The sequence below is a fragment of the Scyliorhinus torazame genome, chromosome 18 (genome assembly GCF_047496885.1).
Source record: "Scyliorhinus torazame isolate Kashiwa2021f chromosome 18, sScyTor2.1, whole genome shotgun sequence".
Classification (NCBI taxonomy): domain Eukaryota; kingdom Metazoa; phylum Chordata; class Chondrichthyes; order Carcharhiniformes; family Scyliorhinidae; genus Scyliorhinus; species Scyliorhinus torazame.
Window position 1 is genome coordinate 45,960,739 of NC_092724.1, and position 25,931 is coordinate 45,986,669.

At 44.5% G+C, this 25,931-nt stretch overlaps 1 protein-coding gene across 2 annotated transcripts in view; it reads left to right on the plus strand.

Annotated features, from left to right (window-relative positions):
• The first annotated feature begins 228 nt into the window (after nucleotides 1-228).
• LOC140395192 (protein-lysine 6-oxidase-like) overlaps nucleotides 229-25,931 on the plus strand; it is a 43,140-nt gene continuing 17,437 nt past the window's right edge. The window contains exons 1-4 of one of the 2 annotated variants that reach the window (XM_072482719.1): nucleotides 229-1,182; nucleotides 6,992-7,100; nucleotides 20,800-20,937; nucleotides 24,777-24,933. In XM_072482719.1, coding sequence (XP_072338820.1) covers nucleotides 651-1,182; nucleotides 6,992-7,100; nucleotides 20,800-20,937; nucleotides 24,777-24,933 — 936 coding nt within the window. In that variant the 5' untranslated portion in view covers nucleotides 229-650. Of the gene's footprint in view, nucleotides 1,183-2,794; nucleotides 2,951-6,991; nucleotides 7,101-20,799; nucleotides 20,938-24,776; nucleotides 24,934-25,931 lie in introns of those variants that run through there. The other variant, XM_072482718.1, reaches the window with a different exon arrangement.

Sequence of the window (25,931 nt, forward strand, 5' to 3'; positions counted from 1 at the left end):
TATTGCCCATCCCTAGTTGCCCTTCAACCGCTAGTCCCTGAGGTGTAGGTACATCCAGAGTGCTGTTAGGGAGGGGAATCCAGGATTTTGACCCAGCCACAATGAAGGAAGGAATTCTGCTTTAAGGAACAGCCTGAATGGTGGTCTAATTGCTGTAATATTCTGAGAGCAAGGAATTGCTGAGCAATGCCACCGTCCAGATTAAAAGGAGCTACGTTGGGCGGTCAGGGAGGATTTCTGCATCACAACCGTCGCACAAAGCCTGACCCTGATTTTACACTATTGGAATTTTTTCTAACCGGAGACTCCAAGCTGGACAAGCCACGTGGTAAACGATTTGGAACGATTTTACACAGAGCATTAACCTGCGAAACCTGAATTTGAGAGTGCTGAGTTTACATGAAGATGCACTGGCTCGTTTTCGCCAAGTGGGCGATAGCTGCTAAAGTACTTCTGTGTTTAAAGGGTTAAAATATCTGAGCGCATCAGTCATGAGGAAACATGAGGCAAGATACACAAACTTTTTTTTAAAAAACTGTCTGCCCTCGCCTCCGCTCTGAAAGGTGCAGGCGGCAGCCCAAAGTGGCTCCAACTCGGAGATCAGTAACTTTGTGATTTTTTTATTTTAAAGAAAGTTGTCTGACAGCGAAATGAGAGGATTCCTCACCGTTTGTCTGTATGTCCTTTCGACCAGGGGGACGAGTGATGTGGATGGGCAGGAGGAACCGAATGGGCAGTGGAGGCAGAAGATCCGATGGGAGAATAACGGGCAGGTGTACAGCTTGTTGAACAGCGGGACTGCTTACCGGCCGGCAGCCCACCGCAGCGGCGCGCAGCAGCAGAGTGTGTACCTGAGCAGTGATGGGGAGAGGCGCACCTCAGCCCAGCTCCGACCCCGCCAGCCCCCAGGCCCCGGGAGGACAGTGGCAGCCCGGCAGCCGCTCGCCCTGGCTGTCAATTTCACCCGGGGGATTCCCCGGGCTGCCAGCCCCCTGCCCGAGGGCAACCCCGGCGCCCGGGGGTCCCCCGCCGGCAGCTCAGCTGAAATGCAAGGGGACGACCCGCGGAATCCCTTCAAGAACCGCAACAGCGTGTTTTACAATGTCTACTCCTCATCCTCACGCTCATCCCGGCCCGTGGTCGGCAGGAGAATTGGCCTTGGGAACAGGTACTTCCAAAGCGGTAAGCCTACCTCATGCTGACTGGGTGCGGAATGTGCTTTGGGTGGTGGAGGGGTTGTTACTGTTAAAGAACACTTTGGGTAAGAGACGAACAAGAACAATACCCCCCCCCCCCCCCCCCCAGTCACCACCCCCTTTCAGAATCTTTTCCATCTCTACCTCTGGGCAACCTTTGATCGCTTCAATGAATCTCATCGATACGTATCCCGTTCACCAACCCGGACTTGAATGTACAGGGACATTTGGGCAGGAAATTCATCAGGTCCATTGTGAAAAATACCTAGTGAGTGGGGCAGCACGGTAGCCTTGTGGATAGCACAATTGCTTCACAGCTCCAGGGTCCCAGGTTCGATTCCGGCTTGGGTCACTGTCTGTGCGGAGTCTGCACATCCTCCCCGTGTGTGCGTGGGTTTCCTCCGGGTGCTCCGGTTTCCTCCCACAGTCCAAAGATGTGCAGGTTAGGTGGATTGGCCATAATAAATTGCCCTTAGTGTCCAAAATTGCCCTTAGTGTTGGGTGGGGTTACTGGGTTATGGGGATAGGGTGGCGGTGTTGACCTTGGGTAGGGTGCTCTTTCCAAGAGCCGGTGCAGACTCGATGGGCCGAATGGCCTCCTTCTGCACTGTAAATTCTATGATCTATGATGAGTGCTGGTGGCGTTTCTGATTAGCAATCCAGTGAGGGAGTCCTGGCTGTGTCCCTTCCACCCCGCTGGGAACAGCTCTCTCAGCACCGAGCGGGAAATTAAACCTTTCCTGGGTCCCTATAGTTTGGCCATCAGACCAGAAAACACATCTGGCCCTGAGTATCTGAGCCCTGAGCCAAAGGGCAATGGTGTTATACTGTTCTAAGACGAGCACTTATTGTTTTGTGAAATACAACGTGTTAGGAAATATTCAGTAGTTTCCATGCAATGTAAACTGATCTCCAACTCACTCTTGTAAGCAATTACATTTTTGCACAGGTTGACAAATTGAATTATGATATTACTGCTATAACAGAGACCTGGCTTAAATATTCCTAGATACATGGTATATATGAGAGACAGGAAGGGAAGGGGAGGGGGCGGCAGAGTGGCAGTATGGATTAATGATTGTACTAAAGAGAGAGAGAAGATGTTCCAGAGGGGGTCAAGGACAAACTTTCTCTAGTTACTCTTTGTAGAGGAATGAAGTTCCTCTTCGTTCACCTGAGGAAGGAGCAGTGCTCCGAAAGCTAGTGTTTGAAACAAACCTGTTGGACTTTAATCTGGTGTTGTAAGACTTCTTACTGTGCTCACCCCAGTCCAACGCTGGCATCTCCACATCATTGATATAGTATATAGACCACAAACTAGTGGAAAGGATGTAGAGAAACAGATCTGCCAAGAGCTTACAGGGAGCTGCAGAAAGAGTAATTATAATGGAAGACTTCAATTATGCACATATAAACTGGGATAGGAATAGCGCAAAGGGGCAAGAGTTTGTGGAATGTGTTTCAGATAATTTTATGCAGCAGTGTGTTTCTGGTCCAATGAGAGGGCAGGCACTGTTGGACCTGCTTCTGGGGAATGAGTTGGCCCAAATAGATGGAATATCAGTGGGAGAGCATTTAGGGGACTGTGACCATTGTATCATAAGGTTTATAAGCTGAAATGCAAGGGGACGACCCGCGGAATCCCTTCAAGAACCGCAACAGCGTGTTTTACAATGTCTACTCCTCATCCTCACGCTCATCCCGGCCCGTGGTCGGCAGGAGAATTGGCCTTGGGAACAGGTACTTCCAAAGCGGTAAGCCTACCTCATGCTGACTGGGTGCGGAATGTGCTTTGGGTGGTGGAGGGGTTGTTACTGTTAAAGAACACTTTGGGTAAGAGACGAACAAGAACAATACCCCCCCCCCCCCCCAGTCACCACCCCCTTTCAGAATCTTTTCCATCTCTACCTCTGGGCAACCTTTGATCGCTTCAATGAATCTCATCGATACGTATCCCGTTCACCAACCCGGACTTGAATGTACAGGGACATTTGGGCAGGAAATTCATCAGGTCCATTGTGAAAAATACCTAGTGAGTGGGGCAGCACGGTAGCCTTGTGGATAGCACAATTGCTTCACAGCTCCAGGGTCCCAGGTTCGATTCCGGCTTGGGTCACTGTCTGTGCGGAGTCTGCACATCCTCCCCGTGTGTGCGTGGGTTTCCTCCGGGTGCTCCGGTTTCCTCCCACAGTCCAAAGATGTGCAGGTTAGGTGGATTGGCCATAATAAATTGCCCTTAGTGTCCAAAATTGCCCTTAGTGTTGGGTGGGGTTACTGGGTTATGGGGATAGGGTGGCGGTGTTGACCTTGGGTAGGGTGCTCTTTCCAAGAGCCGGTGCAGACTCGATGGGCCGAATGGCCTCCTTCTGCACTGTAAATTCTATGATCTATGATGAGTGCTGGTGGCGTTTCTGATTAGCAATCCAGTGAGGGAGTCCTGGCTGTGTCCCTTCCACCCCGCTGGGAACAGCTCTCTCAGCACCGAGCGGGAAATTAAACCTTTCCTGGGTCCCTATAGTTTGGCCATCAGACCAGAAAACACATCTGGCCCTGAGTATCTGAGCCCTGAGCCAAAGGGCAATGGTGTTATACTGTTCTAAGACGAGCACTTATTGTTTTGTGAAATACAACGTGTTAGGAAATATTCAGTAGTTTCCATGCAATGTAAACTGATCTCCAACTCACTCTTGTAAGCAATTACATTTTTGCACAGGTTGACAAATTGAATTATGATATTACTGCTATAACAGAGACCTGGCTTAAATATTCCTAGATACATGGTATATATGAGAGACAGGAAGGGAAGGGGAGGGGGCGGCAGAGTGGCAGTATGGATTAATGATTGTACTAAAGAGAGAGAGAAGATGTTCCAGAGGGGGTCAAGGACAAACTTTCTCTAGTTACTCTTTGTAGAGGAATGAAGTTCCTCTTCGTTCACCTGAGGAAGGAGCAGTGCTCCGAAAGCTAGTGTTTGAAACAAACCTGTTGGACTTTAATCTGGTGTTGTAAGACTTCTTACTGTGCTCACCCCAGTCCAACGCTGGCATCTCCACATCATTGATATAGTATATAGACCACAAACTAGTGGAAAGGATGTAGAGAAACAGATCTGCCAAGAGCTTACAGGGAGCTGCAGAAAGAGTAATTATAATGGAAGACTTCAATTATGCACATATAAACTGGGATAGGAATAGCGCAAAGGGGCAAGAGTTTGTGGAATGTGTTTCAGATAATTTTATGCAGCAGTGTGTTTCTGGTCCAATGAGAGGGCAGGCACTGTTGGACCTGCTTCTGGGGAATGAGTTGGCCCAAATAGATGGAATATCAGTGGGAGAGCATTTAGGGGACTGTGACCATTGTATCATAAGGTTTATGTTGGCCATGGAAAAGGACAAGGAGTAATCCATAGCAGGAATAATTAGTTGGGAGAAAGCCAACTTCAATGTGATGACAATGCATGAGTCGAGTGAGTTGGGATCAAATATTGGCAGAACAAATGGTGGCTGAGCAAAGAAAGAAGTATTGCAGGCTACGTCAAGGTATACCACCTCGAAGGGCAAAGGTAGGGCAAAATATTCTAATCATGGAATAAAAGGGAAAGTAGGCACTTGAATAAGAAATTGGCTGCATGACAGGACGCAGAATTGTTGTTTTTCAGAATGGAATGTCTGTAGTGGAGTTTCCCCGAGATCAGTATTGGGACCCTTGCTCTTCCTGATTACCGAGACTGTGGTGTTCAGGGAATGGTTTCAAAATTTGCAGAAGATATGAAGATTTGAAAAGTTGTCAACTGTGATGAGGATAGTCATGAACTTCAAAAGGACATGGACATGTTTGTGGATTGAACAGACAAGTGGCAGATAAAGCTCAATGCAGGTAACAGGCGGCACAGTAGCACAGCGGTCAGCACTGTTGCTTCTCAGCTCCAATGTCTCGGGTTCGATTCCTGGCTTGGGTCACTGTCTGTGCAGTGTTAGCACGTTCTCCCCATGTCTGCGTGGGTTTCCTCTGGGTGCTCTGGTTTCCTCCCACAGTCCAAAAGTGTGCAGGTTAGGTGGATTGGCCATGTAAATTGCCCTTAGTGTCCAGAAAAGCTTAGGTGGGGTTACTGGGTTCCGGGGGTAGGCTGAAGTAGGGCTGGTGCAGACACGATGGGCCAAATGGCCTCCTTCTGCACTTTAAATTCTATGATAAATGCGAGGTGGGGGGCGGAAGGCTGAGAGGAGACTTGATTTAGGTATTCAAGATGCTGGAGTGTGTGGACAAGATAAATAATGAGACATTGTTCCTACTTAAGACAGCATTATGAACTAGAGGGGACAGATTCAAAATAATGGTCAAAAGGAGTAGAAGTGATGTGAGAAAAAACATTCCTGGAATGGACTTGCTGAGAGAGTGGAAGAGGCAGGTTCGATCGAGGTATTCAGAAGGGAATTGGATTGCTATCTGAAAAGAAAGAATGTTGAAGGTTATTGGAACCAGTGGAAATAGTTTATCTTTATCTACCCTGTCTTTCCCTGTTAATATCTTAAATATGTCAATCACATCACCCTCTAACCTAAATTGAAGTGAAAACAGGCCTAATTTGTGTAATCTCACCTCATAACTTAAGCCCTGTAGTCAAGATATCATTTTAAAAAAACCTATATAGCACTCTCTGCAAGGCGAAACTATCCTTCCTAAGGTGTGGTACCCAGAACTGCTCACAGTCCTCCAAGTGGGGCGTAACTAGGGTTTTGTATAGCTGCAGCATAACTTTCTAAAGGAAATTCCTGCTCATCTAGTGCCGGATATTACACAAGCAGTCAAACAATTTAGGGGAGTGGAAGGTTCAAGAGAGATAATGGGAGAAATGGAAAGGGTGGCAGTGTTTTCATGTGAGCAGATAATTATTGAGTACAATCAGCTCCACCACTGACAACCCCAGCTCGGGCATAGTGTATGATAGTAATCTGAACAAATTATAGTAATAAAACACAGAAAGAGGCCTTTCACAACCAGTGAATTAGCCAATTTGCATAAAGCAAGACTGCTCAAGCAACAGAAAAAAAATGAATGACAAGTTAATCTATATTGTTTTGGTTCTGTTGGGTTAAGAGGAATATGGACCAGGAGGTTCAAAGAACTCCCTAATCACCTTGAAACAACACCCTGGGTTACATGGATAATGTCCCACATCGGAAGCTTTTTATTTATTTTGGGTTTTATAACAATCGCTTTTGAAGTATAATTGTAATAGTGCTGGGCCAGAAAATCAATTGTTTCTCAGTGGTGTATTTGGCAGTTGATCAACTGAAAACTGACAGAGAGACTGGGCACCAAAATGATAATTCTTGGCCTGTTATCAATTTCCCCATTCATCTCAATGTCCCATGATACAGATGTATTAGCTGTTAAGATTTTGACAAATTTTAAAGATCGACAGAACCAAATTTCTGAAGTTGAGCTATACTGCCTGTGTCCTACCCCTCTTCTATCCTGCCTCCTTTTTTTGACTTGGAATTGGATACCAAGATAGTATCCCTACACCCCAGAAACATCTGTTGGCAAATGGGAGGCACCGGAAATTTTTATTTTTGTTCAAGGTTTAACTGAGAAATGGTAACTCACATTAGCTATTGGTCTTGTCCCTTTCTGTAGCTGGGTTCTGTAGCTACAAGTTCCAGCTGTCTGTGAGATTTATAAAACCTCAAGACAATTCCAATAGCTTAGATAATGTATTTTGTACTCCAGCTATGTTATGTTACAGCTGATTATTAAATCTTAATGCAAATATGCTTACATTTCTTTTTCAGGGCTTCCTGACTTGATACCTGATCCATATTACATTCAAGCTTCCATGTATATCCAAAGGATGCACATGTATGCATTGAGGTGTGCAGCTGAGGAGAACTGTCTCTCAAGGTATAACCCATGAATTATGGTAATGAACCAATAGATCGAGAGATCAAAATGACAACTATACACCTCGGATATAATCCTCACTCAGCTTTAATGGGGCAGCATGGCAGCACAGTGGTTATCACAGTTGCTTCACAGCGCCAGGGTCCCAGGTTCGATTCCGGCTTGGGTCACTGTCTGTGCGGAGTCTGCACATCCTCCCCGTGTGTGCGTGGGTTTCCTCCGGGTGCTCTGGTTTCCTCCCATAGTCCAAAGATGTGCAGGTTAGGTGGATTAGCCATGCTAAATTGCCCTTAGTGTCCAAAAAGGTTAGGTGGGGTTACTGGGTTATGGGGATAGGGTGGAGGCGTGGGCTTGGATGCTCCTTCCAAGGGCCAGTGCAGACTCGATGGGCCGAATGGCCTCCTCCTGCACTGTAAATTCTATGATTTCATTAGGAGCGCTTACTGCTACTCAAAAATTGAGTTCAGACATTTTATCTGAATTTAATGTTTAAATGTAGTTCAGGATTATATAATATTCTGTTAGTACTGTACATAGGATAGAATGCAATATTATTAACATTTAAATCATTTCATTTCACTCAAATATATTCTGTAATTTGCATGATCTTATGCAAGACTATATATTTTCTTTCTATAATTTCCCTCAAGTCCATTGTGATGTTGGGGATGGAGGTTAAAGGACACATTGGTTATTACCCATAAAAGTAGATGCGCAGAAATAAAAACCTGTCTGTTAACTGTGATATAGGTTTTTTGAGAGGGGATGAATTTTAGATTCTTCTACATAAATGCAAGTCTGTCTTTCGTCCGTAAGCATTTTCTTATTAAATTGAAGATTGTACAGGCCCATTAGCCTCCAGAGCTTACTGTGATGAATATTCTATATATAATATGAGTGAGAAGCCCATTGAACGTTGTTGTCAGGGAGATGATCGAAAAATTGTTATTTTCCAAATATGAACTGAGGAAAGATTAACTGATGGTTGTTGGAACAGGAAACACCCATTAGGCTTTATTTGTCTCTCCTTCTCGATCTTCTGCTAACTCACCTTCTTTCCATAACCCCTCTACTTCCAGAAATGTACATATATTTCTGATGAATCACTTTGTACTGTCTGGGAATGGTCAGTGTGCTGGGTACTATACCTGGGCTTGTCCAGTTGTGTTGCTGCCATGTAAATCAAACAAAGGCAAAATAATGAACAAAGAACAAGGAACATTACAGCGCAAGAACAGGCCCTTCAGCCCACCAAGCTTGCACTGACACAGATCCTTATTTAGACCTGCTACTTATTGTCCAAATGATCTGCATCCCTCCATTCCCCACCCATTTATGTGTCTATCAAGATGCATCTTAAAGTTGCAATCATGTCTGCCTTCACCACCTCCACTGGCAACGCATTCCAGGCTCCCACCACCCTCTGCGTGAAAAACGTGCCCCCTTGTAATTGAGTCTTCCATTCTTGGAAAAAGCTTCTGACTCTTCACCCACCCCATCTATACCTCTTGTAATTTTGTAAACCTCAATCAGATCTCCCCTCAGCCTCTGTAGGAACTCTTGTTTTGCCTTCTAATACGACTCGATTGTTCGGTTGATTGAAGTTGCGAAAATACAACTTTATTGCTAATTATTCACTTTAACACACTTGCACGCAAACTAAATCAAAACTTTGAAATGAAATATAAAACAATACATGAGTTGGTCAAATACACGGCAGACAAAATCATTAAACATAAACGCATAAAGAAATCACTTTTAAAATAAACAAATAGGATGATTCAAGAATTCAGGAAGGCAGGAGGCTGACCTTGGCCACGAGGTCTTACTTTAAGGGAATCCTTATCGATGGTCTAATCCCTCCTTTACTCTCATTGGTTTCTAATTCTCAACTGAGACCTCCTGATTTGTTCAAATATTTCTTACTTATTTCTTAATCAAACAAGGGCCATTACTTAAGATTGACTGATGTCCATCGGGAATGATTCAGTGTCTACATGCAGAGCCTCATGAGAATAGGTTTCTCATGCCGCTGCTGACCATAGATCTTGCTGTAACTAATTAGTTGATACATTCTTATTGCTAAATGCACTGAAATACAAAAGTCTATTCATAATATGAAACATTCGTTGAAACAATGTCTAGGTTTCTACAGACAAGACACTAGAGTTCAATAGTTAATTGATTCTCTGAAACAATGATTGTTTTTTCACAGTCATGGCATTTTGAATAATTCCACTCTTTAGCTATGCATTCAATTAGTACCTCAAAACATCAATAAATCAATGAATCAATAAATTAATCATCTATCAACCTCCGTCTTTCCTATCAAAACAATCCGAGTTTATTCGACCTCTCCTTATAGCTAATACTCTCCAGATCAGGCAACATCCTGGTAAACCTTCTTTGCACTCTTCCAAAGCATCCACATCCTTCTGGTAGTGTGGGGACCAGAACTGAACGCAATGTTCCAAATGAGGCCGAACTAGTTTTCTACAACTGTAACATGACCTGCCAACTCTTGTACTCAATGCCCTGGCTGATGAAGGCAAGCATGCCGTATGCCTTCTTGACCACCTTATCCACCTGCATTGCCACTTTCCTGGAACTATGGACCTGAACGCCCAGATCCCTCTGTATGTCAATGCTCCATTTACTGTATAATTCATACCTGAATTTGTTCTTCCAAAATGCATCACCTCATTATTTGTCAGATTGAACTCCATCTGCCATTTCTCTGCCCAACTTTCCAATTAATCTATATTCTGCTGTATTCTCTGACAGTCCCTTTCATTACCTGCAACTCCAGGTATCTTAGGGTCATCTGCAAACTTGCTAATCAGACCATCTACATTTTCCTCCAGATCATTTATATATATATATATATATATATATTACAAGCAACAGTGGTCCGAGCACTGTTCCTTGTGGAACACCACTAGTTACAGATCTCCATTCTGAAAAACTCCCTTTCACGGCTACTCTCTGTTGCCAAGCCAGTTCTTTAGCCATCTAGCTAGCACACGCCACATCCCATGCAACTCTAACTTTTGTACCAGTCTGCCATGAGGGACCTTGTCATATGGGCAGCATGGTAGCACAGTGGTTCACACTGTTGCTTCACAGCGCCAGGGACCTAGGTTTGATTCTCGGCTTGGGTCACTGTGTGGAGTCTGCACGTTCTCCCTGTGTCTGCACGGGTTTCCTCCGGGTGCTCCGGTTTCCTCCCACAAGTCCCGAATGATGTGCTTGTTAAGTGAATTGGATATTTTGAATTCTCCCTTAATGTACCCAAACAGGTGCCGTAGTGTGGCGACTAGGGGATTTTCACAGTAACTTTATTGCAGTGTTAATGTGAGCCTACGTGTGATACTAATAAAGATTATCGTAAATGTCTAAAATCAGAAACTATCACTTTACCTGCCAGCAGGACCAAGGAAATTTCCCTCGTCTTGGGTTGATCAGGTTTGTCTTTTGCTCCTTACACCATGGCACGAATGCTTAACGTGACAATGAAACAAACATTGCTAGTACTGTATTAAATCTATTGAGGTAGATCTTGACTTTGTGTGATGATGTAAAATGGATATCAGTGATTTAACAGCCCATTTTCCATCTCTCTGTCAGTTGCTGACTCATTGTCAGCCATTTTACATCATGTGCAAAGTCAAAACCGACTCGTTGAACTTTAATGTTGAAATCTGAAATGCTAACTACTAATAAAAGTATAATTTAAAAACGTGTATACATCTGCATCTGCTGCTCTCTCAATATATTTTCCTGCGTTCTTTCGTATTTCATTAACCATTATGTTTTTCTTGAAGTAAATGACTTCTTAAAAACTTGATTCCCTTGTTTCATAGAACATAGAACATACAGTGCAGAAGGAGGCCATTCGGCCCACTTAAGCCCTCATTTCCACCCTATCCCCGTAGCCCAATAACCCCTCTTAACCTTTTTGGGCACTAAGGGCAATTTATCATGGCCAATCCACCTAACCTGCACATCTTTGGACTGTGGGAGGAAACCGGAGCACCTGGAGAAAACCCAGCCAAACACTGGGAGAACGTGCAGACTCCGCACCGACAGTGACCCAGCGGGGAATCGAACCTGGGACCCTGGTGCTGTGAAGCCACAGAGTTAGCCAATTGTGCTACTGTGCTGCCCGTGCTACCGTTTCCTTTGCCTGATTTCATTTCCTCCCATTTCTCCTGCCCCTGGAGAGGGAAAAGTCATATCAGGCTTCTGCCTTACCTATCAGGCCCACAAAGGCATTGGAGGATGCGTAGAAACAAGAAATGTGGCCCAGGGAGAGATCAAAAAAATAAACACTATAGGCTGGCATGCCAACAACATGAGGAAGGTCTGGCTGTCTGAGCAGCAGTTGCACTTAAAGATTGGCAGTTGTGGGTATGGTTGGCATTAATTCTGCACAGTCGGGGGTTTGTTTTGGCATCAACCAACAGGGCTGAGCATTGAGGACTAAGATGGAAAGCAAGTACTTGTCTTATGGCCAAACCAAATGTATGTTTCTTCTTCCAAAACCTTGCTAAAGGCAATGAAAGATGTTAGGCCATCTAGCACTGAATACAAAATAAAGTGTGTTAGAGGTGTGGTGAATCAAGGCTATTTTTTTTTTTTTTATACGAATACATACCCAATCCCTATCATTGATGTTGAGCTATCAAATACACTTCTTTCTGTTGTTACCTCCCTTAAACTTTGCTGGGTTACAAGTTCAGTCCCTTATTTAAATATGTATGAATTTAGATTGTGAGTGTCAGCCAGCTATTCAGCTGCAGGGGATTGCAGCTGAGCTCGATCCTGCCCTCACTTGACATCCCAAAAAGGCTCGTATTGCCAAAGTTTAGGAATGGGCTGCCTTAACCCATTCGTTCCTACCCAAATCCAATAATGCTGCAGCTAATTGTATTACTAATTGCCACCCTGACCAAAATCAATTGATAGCAAAAATTAGGGTTAAGGTTGGGGCTTTTTCTGTTATATTCGGGTGAGTCACTTTTGTGCTTGGATCCGTTAACATATTTAAATGCCATGTGAAATAGTTCAGACAAAGAAGAACATAAAGTTCTGTTGCTAGTTTTCTTGGTTCCAGCAGTACCATTCTGGTCCAGTAAAAGAAAGGTTGGAAAAAGGCTCTGGGAATTAAAGGACAGTAGGAAGATAGCTCCTTGTTGAGGTCTAGCACCAGCATATGCATAACTTGTCCAAGTTGCTCTCCACATAGTTATGTTGAATTCCTTCTATGTTGTAGTTTCTATGGAAGTAATATTTTTGAGCCAGTTCAATCACATAGCAGTACAGCGGTGGTCTTGGTCCTTTAAGAAAAAAATCTGGTCTTTTTTAAAAGCCACAGAGAAGTGTGGTGACATTTCATTCAGTACCACAGGTTACAAAATTGAAAAAAAACCACTGGAATGTAATGATGACCTGGCAATAGTAAGACTAGAAAAATATGGCATGATGAAGAATATACTATTTATAAAAATTGATATACTTCATATGTGAGACTTGGCCCAATTAGTTTGACGTGATCCAAATCGATTGAAGTAGGAAGTAGCAGACGTCTTCAATAGCCAAGCTTCACTTGTGATACTGTCTGAAATGAAACAGTCCTAAAATATTTGCCCTGGGGGAGCACAGTTACTAATTTGCCCCGCATCACCTGCTCCAATAGTGTTTTTTTTGTTACTGAGAAGTTTGGCTGGTTGGCTAATCCCCATAGCGTGAGACCTCACCAACCTTAAAAAGAATAGGTGATAAGCTGTGAACCAAGTCGGGTCGGTTTGATGCTGCCAAGCTTAGTTTTAAAAGCCTGTTGATTGTGAAGAAAGAACTTCTTGCAACCACAGATTGTTCCCAAAGCCAATTAAATAAGTCAAATCAGTTTATGCATAGCCTCGTTTCCCTTTCAGCTATGAAACTTCTGTAGCTTCACCTGTCTCAGTCTCCTATCATAATCTCTATGGCTGTGGTGTGTTCACTTATCCCAGATTGACTGCCAATCCCTGACTTTCTTTCCAGTGAGAAGCAATGAAGGAGTATTATGGGAGGAAATAGTTTTTATAGCACCCACAAAGCACATAAGAAAGACCTATTGAAACTCCTGTGGGGCTAACTGTCCTATCATTTTTTCCCCCATTCTTGAGGAAAAGATCTAGCAGCTCAAAACAGGGCATCAATGAGACGTTTTGGACCATGGGCAGCAATAGAAATGAATGAAATGAATATCGCTTATTGTCACAAGTAGACTTCAAACGAAGTTACTGCGAAAAGCCCCTAGTCACCACATTCTGCCGCCTGTTCGGGGAGGCTGTTACGGGAATGGCATTCAACCACAATTTGTCAGTTCATGGTCTGGCATATCCCTCACTCTTACCATTACCACCAAGCCAGGGGATCAACCTTGGTTCAATGATGAATGCAAGAGGGCAATTCAGGAACAGCACCGGACATTCCTTAAAATTAAGAGCATAGAACTACACGTATCTAAACAGTGGAAACAGCATGCAATAGACAGAGTAAAACAACCCCACAACCAACAAATCGGATAAAAACTCTTTAGCCCTACCACATCCTGTCATGAATGGTGGTAGACAATTAAACAACTAGGAGGAGGAGACTCCACACACATCTCCATCCTCAATGATGGGGAAGCCCAGCCCATTTGTACAAAAGACAAGGCTGAAACATTTGCAATCAATTTCAGCCAGAAGTGTCATGTGAGTAATTCATCTCAGTCTCCTGATATTCCAGTATCACCTACGCCAATCTTCAGCCAATTAATGCATTCCAAGTGATGTCAAGAAATGATTTATGACACTGACTACAGAAGGAGATGTGGGTATTGACAACATCCCAACTGTAGTACTGAAGATTTGTAGTCTAGAACCAGCTGTTCCCCTAGCCAACCTGTTCCAGTACAGCTATAACAATGGAATCTATCAGACAATATGGAAAATTGTGCAAGTATTGTTCTGTCCACAATAAACAGAACAAATCCAATCTGGAAAAGTACCACCCCATCAGCCTGCTCTTCATCATCTGCAAAATGATGGAAAATATCAGATAGATATAATGCTATCAAATGGTAATTACTATGCAGTAAACTCCCAGATGCTCGGTTTGCTTTCTGCCAGGGTCATGCAGTTATAGATCTCATTACAACCTTGGTCCAAACCCGGACAAAAGAGTTGAATTCCAGAGGCAAGGTGAGAATGACATCAAGGCAGTATTCAACTGAGTGTGGTACCAAGGAGCTCTAGCAAAATTGCAGCCAATGGGAATCAGGATAAGCTCTTCGCTGGTTGGAGTCATATCTAGCCAAATGTAAGTTGGCTTTGATTGTAATTGTAATTGTTAGAGACCAATTATCTCAGCCCCAGGATATTGCTGCAGGAGTTCCTTAAAACAGTGTCCCAGGCCCAATCATTAACTGCTTCCTCAATGACCTTCCAACAAACATTAGGGTAGATGTTTGTTGATTGCACATTGTTTGGTAATATTCACAGTTTCTTTGATAGTGAAGCAGTATGAAATGAAATGAATGAAATGAAAATCGCTTATTGTCACAAGTAGACTTCAATGAAGTTACTGTGAAAAGCCCCTAGTCGCCACATTCCGGCGCCTGTTCGGGGAGGCTGGTACAGGAATTGAACCCACGTTGCTGGCCTTGGTCTGCTTTACAAGCCAGCTATTTGTCAAGTAACATTTGTGTCAGGCAATGACAACAAGAGAGTCTAACCATTTTGCCTTAATGTTAAACGACATTACCATCACAAATTCCCCACCACCAACGTCCTGGGAGTTACCATTGACCAAAAACTTAACTGAACCAACTACATAAATACTGTGGCTATATGAGCAGTTCAGGGGCTGGGAATGTTTTGGCAAATAGCTCCTCTCCTGACTCCCAAAAACCTATTCACCACCTACGAGGTACAAGTTAGGAGTATGTTCTCCACCAGCCTGCATGAGTGCAACTCCAACAATGCTCAAGAAGCTTGACACCATCCACGACAAAGCACACCGCCTGATTGGCACCTGTCAGGAAATAGAGACAGTAGATAATAGATCTATGGCTGTTTTGTTGTATGTTAAAAATAAGCTTTAGATTTAAGTGAATTTAATTTTCTGTGCTCTAGTTAGATTCATGTTGAACAAAGGTGTTTGCATGTATGGGGTTTTTTCATTTTGGTTCAAACTGTGGTTGCATTGTATGAGAGAGTTTACGATGTGAAAAGTAAGCATGATCTTGGAGAAAGAATGAGAGGTTGCTGAGCAACCAGGAGCCACCTTAGGAAAGGCAGACCTTATGATTTAGCTGAATTCATAGCTGACGGGGCGAGGAAGCTAGAGAGGGAACAGCTCTCAGTTCTGCCTGAGGCAGGACAAGGAAGCTACAAAAAGAACACCAGAAACTAAAGAAGAGGTTGTTATGGGAAATAGAGATTGAAAATAGATGTTCCAGGAAGTCTGAAGTCTAAGGATCAAATAGAAACCGGAATTGGAACAGGGCCTTGTTCATTGAAGCTAAAGATGGAGCTGAAAAGTGAAGAAATTGGTGAAGGTGGCTGGAAGGTGAGTGATATCTTACTACAGCCTTTGAAACAATACTTGAAGCAGTTGGTGGCTGGAACTCTGAGCATTTGTGTTAAAGTTTGAAAGCATTCAAGACAGAGGAATACTGAAATGAGTTGTAAAACCTCTGTTGGGAAGAGTGGAGGGAAGATTTTTTTGAAAGAAGATTCAAAAGCATGTCTTCTTGAGAGTGGAGTTGGAATCACTTGTGGAAGCTGGAGTCCAGTGAAAGGAAGTGGCTCATGGTGTAAGAATCATCTGGGGGTGGGATTTGAGGAGAAATCCACAGAAGTTCACTTGGTTTTAGAGTGGAGTGTGTCTGACCACAGTCAGCATGTGGGCTTAAAGGGATTATGTATTTACTGAGACCATTATATCGTAAGATATATTTTGTAAGCCATGTTATCCTTTAAATCTGTGTACATTGTGAAGATAAGTGGGAATGAAGGAGTATTGTATCATCGTCAAACTTATTGCGTTTAATATATGTTTTTGTTGTTCAAAGTGAATTGGTAGCCCTGTGACTCCATTCGTCCATATTGTCTAAAAAAAAAAGTAAAAGGTACGGTCTTTTGAGTCAGGATTCCATTTTGCGATCTTCCTGCCCAGTAGTAACATCAACTTGAATTATTACACACCCCATCCACCATGTTAAACATTCAATGCCTTCACCACTGATTTACATTGACAGCAGTGCTTACCATCTATAAGATTCAATATAGCAACCCATGAAGCCTCCTTTGACAGCAGCTTCCACAACCCATGACTTCTACTTTCTAGAACAGGGTTTTTCAATCTGCTGGCCACAACCCGCCGGCAGGGCGGGTGTCGGAACGGTCGCGCAGCAATCGGTTGTGGTGTCCCCCATTGGCGGGACAAGCATCCAATAGCCACAACTGACTTTTAAATTGAGAATGCCGGCCGCCACCAGCTTTAAATGCAAACAATGTGGTATTCCAGCCAGAAGCAGCGGCAGAGAGCAGGTCACGCGCCCGGCACATACACTGTGTCACGCGTGCCCTGTACATCCGTGCTTTTGGTGTGAAACCACTGAGGAGAGATTCCTCCATTTTCTAGCTGTGAGCAAGGAAGGCAATAGGATTGTGAAGAACTGAAGGTCGATTGTTTTGGTATGAGGAAGAGAGGACCAGAGACCCAAACAGGCAGTGTACCTCCTGGTCAGGAACTCACAACTGAATCTGCTGAAGAGAACTGCCCAGGAGAGTCCACGTCAGGATAAAGCAGTGCTAGTATGAGCTGTATACAGACAGAGCTCCAGGACCTCTGGTGAACAGCCTACTAGAAAAAAAAACCTGAAATCCAGAACAAAGCAGTAAAAAGATGATTTCTTGAGGTATTGGTTGGTCTGGTTTGCCACTGCAAATCAGGATGCAAAGCCGATGTGTGTTATATGTAGGAAAGGCTGGCAAATGAGAGTTTCACACCCTCAAACCGTCAAAGGCATTTGAAGAGTAAGCATGATGTGTTCGAGGACAAACCTCTGTTTTTTTTACAAAGGATGCAGCGAGAACTTAAATAATCAACTGAAGTCCTTAGCAGAAAGAAATGTAACATTGAATAACAAAGCAAGTGAGATTCTGAGGACCAAGTGGGCTCACGTCATGAAGGTCGGCCAGCAGGGGTCGCGAAGATCGGGCGGTTGGTGAAAGTGGGTCCCGGTAAAAAAGTTTGAAAAACACTGATCTAAAAAGACAAGGGTAACAGCCACATGGTATCACCACCACCTGCAAGTTAACCTCCAAGCCACACACCATCCTGACATGGAACGACATTATGGTGGCTCCTCTGTTCCTGGGTCAAAAATCTGGAGAGCTCCTTTGCATCAGCACTGTGAATACATCACATGGACTGTAATGATTCAAGAAGCTGGCTTTGGGCAAATACTGGCCTTAGCAGCAATGCCCACACCAAATGAGTGATTTCTTTTTAAAGTGCCTAGCATCTACATAGGTCAATGTGGAATATTGCAGGTACTATGTGTGTTCTCCATCCAATGTTATTGGAGCATGGCAGACAGTCTTTAACCAAGTTTTGATTTGTGGGCTTCAACAAAAGTTGGCGAACAGCACTGCTGTAAACATACCAACTACAAGTAACTTTGCCTTCCGAGTGCACTTCCAGACCACTACTACTTTCTGCTTCATCTACTGCATCTCCTAACCACTATTCTCTGGACATAGTCCCATCCTCAACCACAGTGGCTGCAAGATTATATTCTCCACAAAGCTACTCTTATTGTATTTACCTCTCTTCACAGTTGCCAACCCAACATTAAGTGTTGGCTCAATATTGGGGAGGGTGATAATGCCTGCTATGTAATCTTGTGGTAGCAGGGGGAAAAATCACCATCACTTTTCTATTTAAGATTAAAACTAACTTAGATTTTTCCTTTTAAAGAAACCAGAGAGCTTTTCAAAACAAAGTTGTTTTTCTTGGTTGCTGAAGCAAATTAGTTCTCTTTAGATACCCCAAATCCCCACTCTCAGTGATCAAAATATGTTATTGCCCAAATAACAATAGTGAATTAAAAAACTTTTTGTTAGTTTGTGTTCACATCAAGGAGTGAGATTTATTAGTGCTGAGGAATGGAACATTTATCCAAATGAGCCCCTCTGTAACAGGAGCAAACACTTACAAATCAAGTACAGTATGGGTTAGATAGAGTAAATCTCCCTCTATATTGTCCCCTTAAGTACTACCAGGACAGGTACAATTTAAGCTAGATGCAGAATAAAGTTCCCTTTTAGGCTGGCTCAAGCACTCTCATATCAAGTACAGCACAGGCTGACAGCAGAGTAACGCTCCAGTTCCTTTGGAAGAGTGCTAAATAGTGAATCTAGGAATATTCTTTGAGTACTATAGAGTGCATAGTATGGCTTGTATGTCTACTATTTGGAACTTGTATGGTGCACTGCCTTTTGAAACTGTAGCCAATTCAAGTCGTGGGTTCAGTGACAGCACTGTAACCTGAGGTGTTGCTGTTGCTTGCAGTAGAGTGAGACTCACCTAAAAAAATTAGTTGCCGAAGCTCACTTTAAAAAGTAGTTGCCTTTGGAAGGAACAATGTCATGGAAACTACTGGGAGCCATCTTCTCCGACCTGAGGCTAATAGAGTTCCTCCGAGCTCCTGTACTTAGAAGCAGATGGGCCTGGATTCTCCGAAAATGGGGCTAAGTCCCCATGCCCGCCGGAAAATGGGCGCAAATCACTCCAGACTTTTTTCAAAAAGTCCAGAGTGACTCTCCGACTTCAAGAGGGATAGGAAGGCCCCAGCGTGCGCTGCGCAGCTCCTGCTGCCGATACGGGGCCCTGCACTTCCGGCTGCAGGTCCGCGTTTTCGCGCCGGCCCCCGCGCAACATGGCGGAACCACACAGTGGGCCGGTGGGGAAGAAGTTGGGCTCCCCTGGATCACGTGCTCCAGCCGATCGGTAGTCCCCGATCGCGGGTCTGGCCATCGTGGTGCCCCACCCCCCCCCCCCCCCCCCCCCCCCCCGGAATCTGATCGCTCACCCTACCACCAGGACAGCTAACGCGGCCGCGAGACCGAGCTCCCGCTGGGTGAAACCATATGGGAACTACGCCGGCGGAACTCGGCCGGTCGACCGCGGAGAATCGCTGCGGGGGGCCTCTTTCAACGGCCCCTGACCGGGATTGCGTCGACCGCGCGTGCGACTAGTGCCGTTCTCCGGTCGCCAGAGAATTGCGTCCCGGCATCGGAGCCGATCGCAGGTCTGAGACCCCGAGCGCGATTTTGGTGCGGAGGCTCGGAGAATCCCGGATATGGGGCCTCCTTCTCCGACCCCCCGCCGGGTTGGAGAATCGCCGGGGGCTGCCGTGAATCCCGCCCCCGCCGGTTGCCGAAGTCTCCGGTACCGGATGTTCGGCGGGGACGGGAATCAGGCCGCGCCAGTTGGCGGGCCCCCCCGCTGGATTCTCCGGCCCGGATGGGCCGAAGTCCCGCCGATAAATTGCCTGTCCCGCCGGCGTGGATTAAACCACCTTTTGAACGGCGGGACAAGGCGGCGTGGGCGGGCTCCGGGGTCCTGGGGGGGGCGCGGGGTGATCTGGCCCCGGGGGGTGCCCCCACGGTGGCCTGGCCCGCGATCGGGGCCCACCGATCCGCGGGCGGGCCTGTGCCGTTGGGGCACTCTTTCCCTTCCGCCTCTGCCACGGTCTCCACCATGGCGGAGGCGGAAGAGACTCCCTCCACTGCACATGCGTGGGAAACTGTGAGCGGCCGCTGACGCTCCCGCGTATGCGCTGCCCCGAGATGTCATTTCCGCGGCAGCTGGCGGGGCAACAAAGGCCGTTTCAGCTGGCGGGGCGGAAATTCCTCCGGCGTCGGCCTAGACCCTCAATGTTGGGGCTCGGCCCCTAAAGATGCGGAGCATTCCGCACCTTTGGGGCGGCGCGATGCCCGTCTGATTGGCGCCGTTTTGGGCGCCAGTCGGCGGACATCGCGCCGTTTCGGGAGAATTTTGCCAATGGTCTGACTAGGTCTAACCACACAGAACATAAAACTTTTAAACAACTTCACATAAGTTGAGTAATGTTCAGTGTCTCATCCCACTGTCACTCTTCGTTCGTGGGTTCACCAATCAACTGGTTTTAAATTGGATAATCCAATTTTCACACTGTAATTTTCAATGGGTCCAGTGGGAAGAAAATTTGGCAGAGTCCACAATGGGCGAGGGATCCACTTTGCCAGGTCGCTGTCTGAGATTTGATTTTGAAAATTACCCCAGTGTGTGCTGCAATTTCCGAATATTGCATTGTCCAAATTTTAATTTACCCTGCTGCCTCATGATGTGGAGAAGGTAGTTTTTCAGGTTTTCAATTTGCTCTCATTAGCAAAGGTGAAAAATCAAACCACAAAACCCCTCCCTGCCCTATTCTGTCTGCATCTGGATGCCTTTGATATTCTGTACATTCTTGGTTCTTGTACAACTGTTGTCATTTCGCTAAGAATAATTACATTGGAAGGCAAATACTTGGCTCAAAATTATCCGACTCATATAACTGTTGTTTTTTGAGAAATAATTCCATGCTTAAAGCATGTCTGTCTTTTTGCTTCAGGTCTGCCTATAGTCCTAGAACGAATGACCTCAGCATTCGGGTGCTTCTACGTTTTCCTCAAAGAGTCAAAAATCAAGGGACGGCTGACTTCCTCCCAAACAGGCCACGGCACACCTGGGAATGGCACAGTTGTCACCAGTAAGTACAACAAATGTGAGTTTGTTTCCAGGCAGGAAATTAATGGCCAGTGTGATTGAAACATGTCTATTACATTCTGTTGTTCTGATTGTGGGTAAAAATAAGTCAATTTGACCATATTATTACTGCATTAACTTATCAAGCATCATTGCCAAACATGATTGTGCCAACTGCACAGTCAAAATAAGATGCAACATATTGCATTGTGGAAAGCTGCATCAGTTTCATATTTCCTGCTCTGAAACAGTTGTTCTGAGCAATGGAAAATGGCATTTCACAACAGAAAGCACTATTGGTGCTACAGGTCAACAGTACCCTATTACTTCTGCTGATGTTGGATAGCCTTGCTTCATGAAAGCATTCCTTTGCTTTACTTTAGTGAACCGAGAACAGGGACTAAATCCCAGTTTTATCAACCTCCCAAAGTCAGGCAATCTTTAAGCCCAGAGCCATATGAAATAGAATATCTGTGAGCGGCATGGCAAATGGCCCAGGCTGTAAACATAAATACCGTTATTTAAGACCAGAATCGCACCCTCTTATATCCACACGCATTTATCAGAAAGACCTCAAGATTCTGAAACATGGCAAACATTTAATTGATTTCTTTAATTCTCCACTTTTTATCTCGCAAATTCCTTCTTCACCTGGGCAGTTGAACCTTGGATTAATTTTATGACTGTATCTAATGATGCCCTAATAATTGCCTTGCAAGGATTGGTATCAAGCTAGGTGAGTGCATAGGCCTCAGTGTATTGTGAAATGTTCGCAATGCTTCCTGACCTGGGCTTCTTGATGTGTTTGAATAGATCTTCTCAATTTAATCACCTAATGTTGTTTTCTGGGGGGTTTTGTGTACTTGGAGCTTTCGCATCACAGCTTCATCCGTACTCCTGTGAAAACTCCAAACCAGTGGTGGTCTTGTTCATGGGCTGTTGTCAATGCATCAGCAATTGCATCCTTTGGAAATTGCATTGTTAAGCTAATTGGATTGTTAAAGATAGATGATAGAATCCCTCCAGTGCAGAAGGAGGCTATTCAGCCCATCAAGTCTGCAACAACCCTCTGAAAGAACAACTTGCCTGGGCCCATTCCCCCACCTTATCCCTGTAGCCCCACCTAACCTGTGCATCTTCGGATACTAAGGGGCAATTTTAGCATGGCCAATCCACCTAACCTGCACATCTTTTGACTGTGAGAGGAAACCAGAGCACCCGGAGGAAACCCATGCAGACACTGGGAGAATGTGCAAACTCCACACAGGCTGTCTCCCAACGTCGGAATTGAACACAGGTCCCCGGGGTGCTGTGCAATAGCTGTGCTAACCACTGTGCCACCATGTACAACTATAAGTGGACACAGCTGGAAGAGTTGGGTGTGCGGGAACAGAAAGAGGCTATCACTCTGCTCAGCTGGCCTGAGAATAAACTTTTTTAAGGTAAAAGATGAGCTTCAGATTTAACTCCAATAATTATATATGGTGTGTGGTGATATGCCTGTGCACAGTTTTGTATATGTTGTCTATCAATGTATATAGTTATCGATGAGACCTCCAACCAGCTGGTGGCGATAGAGATCTACCATGTGACTCGAGATATCTGACAGTTGGTAGTAAGTCGTACAAGAAAATAGTCGTACTAGAAGTAGCTCCAGGAGAATTCACTGAATTCATTTATTTGTTACTGTTTCTATCATAATTTGTTAGTTATCTTTCCACATGTTCATCTCGTTAATAAATCTTCTTACTAGTCAAAGAACTAGATGTTCTGTGTTGTTCTTTACTACGGCCATAACATGGTGAAGGAATAAAGCTGTTCTATTTCTCTTCTAGTCTCAGGATAGTTTGGGTTAAGTGATCATTTCAAAGTAGTGGTGATGCCATATATTGTCCAACAAAGGACTCTTTATGTTCACTTGGGTCCGTCTCTCTGTTAGTTCTTCCTCTGTTCGTGATGCATCATTGTGCAACTGCAAGAGATTATAGCTAGTTCAGCTAGGGTCAAACAAAGCTCATTCACCGAGATCAAATACTCCACAATTTCAAAGCGGTCTTGCCCATTGTGATTTTAACCATGGGTTTTGGCATTCTCATATTAAAACACTTGGGAAGAAAAATGATCCTTCATACATTACAAATATTTAAGCATTGAGTTCTGAGAATGAGCAGCAGTGTTTGGGTGAGCAGCATTACCAAGGTAGTGTGGGAGGGTTGACGGGCCTTTTTCTCAGACAATTGAAAAATGCAATATTTTGGGCACATTTCAGTTTTGAGCTTTTCTCAGCATACATGTATGTTGTTGTTCTCTTAAAAAGTGAATAACTATGCAGTACTGGTCCACTAGTATCACTTTTTTGTACATTTATGTTAAATGGTACGAAAAGTCTTTCATACAAAGTCGTTTCCCTATCTTCATGGAAGAAAGTGTGTTTGTTCAAATCTTTGTTGTGTTTTTAAAATCGAATTCGTTTCCACCATTTTTGCATCTCATTACTTGTAGGGTTGCTCTGGTGACAACATTGATAGAGAAAGGTCACTGATACTGATAGAGAATGGTTACCTGTGTCCTCAAATAACTCCATTTATTTGATCAGAATTGCACATTCAGATTGGTCTACAAGTTGATTCAAAGCTGTTTAGCCCTGGGGCCTGGGAAACCTTTAACCTCCCCTTTAAATTCACGAGAGACCTCCGTTTGTGTTGTAAGAGCCATGATCTTTGCGCATCTTGAATAAACCCCACACAAATTAAACACTCTTTCATTTCATGTACTCATTAGTAACATCAACTATTCTGCAGTCATTGTTTGATTGATTGATTGATATTTATTGTCACATGTACCGAAGTGCAGTGAAAAGTATTTTTCTGCGGCCAAGGGAACGTACACAGTACGTATAAAATAGACAAAAAATAATCGACAGAGTACATTGACAAATAGTACATCAACAAATAGTGATTGGTTACAGTGCGGAACAAGAGCCAAACAAAAGCAGCACAGGGTGTCGTGAATAGTGTTCTTACAGGGAACAGATCAGTCCAAGGGAGAGTTATTGAGGAGTCTAGTAGCTGTGGGGAAGAACCTGTTCCTATGTCTGGATGTGCGGGTTTTCAGACTTTTGTATCCTCTGCCTGATGGAAGGGTCTGGAAGAGAGCAAAGCCTGGGTAGGAGGGGGTCTCTGACAATGCAGTCTGTCTTCCTGAAACAGTGGGAGGTATAGACAGAATCAATGGGAGGATGGCAAGCTTCTGTATATAGAACAATGCAAAACTCTTTCATATTTCCTTAATCTGAGCCTTACAAAAACAGCCCGACTGCACAAGTGTCTGGTTCCGCTGCAAATTGACTGTCCTGGGGTTTACTTGGGGGAGGTTGCTAATTTATGACCAATTTGTGCTGGATTAAATTTATTTTATGGCCTTGTGCCACCAGAAGTTGCGCTGAAACTGGGTGAAGTGTTTCCTTTCTATACTCGCCTCTCCATATTAGGGTACAATTCCATGGTGAATGGAAGCTCCAGCATCATATCCACATGATCATTGAATGTGAATGTTTGGACCAGGCTATGCATCCATAATGGTCATCACAGAAAAGTCCAGCTAAGCCCATACTTGAAATTCATGTACCCACATTTTCTAACTTTAATCATTAGACAGGGATCAGGAGCAGAAAGCATAGTTCTTTTGTTTTCTCTCTTGGGGGCACTGAGGCCAAGTGTGGTGTCCTAACATCTGTCCAAGCACACGGCTAACTTGGCACAGCGTTTTGAAATTCCAGTCAGCTATCATGGAGCATCCATTTCTAGATAATAACACATTGTCTATGAATTTCTTTTACTTCAGGCACTATCACAGTATGGATCAGTTTAGCCATTACGATCTGTTGCAGGCCAGCACACAGAGGAAAGTAGCTGAAGGACACAAAGCTAGCTTTTGTCTAGAAGACACTATGTGTGACCCTGGTATCCAAAGAAGATATGCATGCACAGCACATACTCAGGTATGAGAATGCAATGTCAACAATATATGGTGGTGTGGGTTTAGACATGTACCAATGTATTGTCAGATGAGTTAAAACAGACAGCCTGACTTATTGAGCCTTGTGTCATAACAGAAATAAATCATATGGTACCAGAGAAGACTTTCATGTGGCAACAGTTTGTACCCCACCCCACCACTTCAAAATCTCAAAGAACTACAGCCCCAGCCAAATGTTTCTTGAGGTCCAACTTGAATTGGATTTTGACTCATGGATTTAAAAAAATCCTCTGCAGGCAAGTCAATCATTCAGGCTTCATGTGCACAATCAGCATTTTATCTGCATAATGAATAGCAGTGTCACTCCAGGCTTTGCCTCTTGGCATGTCCTGAGCTCCTCCCTTCTGTACTTCTCCAGACTCTGACTTCCTGCTGTTGTTGCAGTTGTTGACTAGCATTGAGAGAATTCAGAAGTTCCCCTATATCAACAGAAGCTTTTAAACTGCTGTAGCAAAAGCAGCAGGAGTTAGGAGATGGGAGATGGTGAATAGAGGGGAACGGGAGTTGGATGGAGGGGAAGGGGTGGAAGGAGGGCAGTGGATGGAGCGGTTTTGGGGGGAAGGGGTGAGCTGACAGACAAAGCTTCATCCTATGAGAATCTGGTGAGGATGAGGGTCTACCTGGTCCTGCGAGCATGCCCTCGACGCTGCCGCCTGTCCACCATCTTCCGGCTTCTCTTGTGGCTCCTCCCCGGGCTCGTCCTCCATCTCTTCCTTGCCCACCTCCTCCTCTTCAGACGAGGCCGTATGTCACATAGATACATAGAAGATAGTTGCAGGAGGAGGCCTTTTGGCCCTTCGAGCCTGCTCCACCATTTATCACGATCATGGCTGATCATCCAACTCAATACCCTAATCCTGCTTTCTCCCCATAGCCTTTGAACCCATTCTCCCCAAGTGCTATATCTAGCCGCCTCTTGAATATATTCAATGTTTTAGCATCGACTACTTCCTGTGGTAA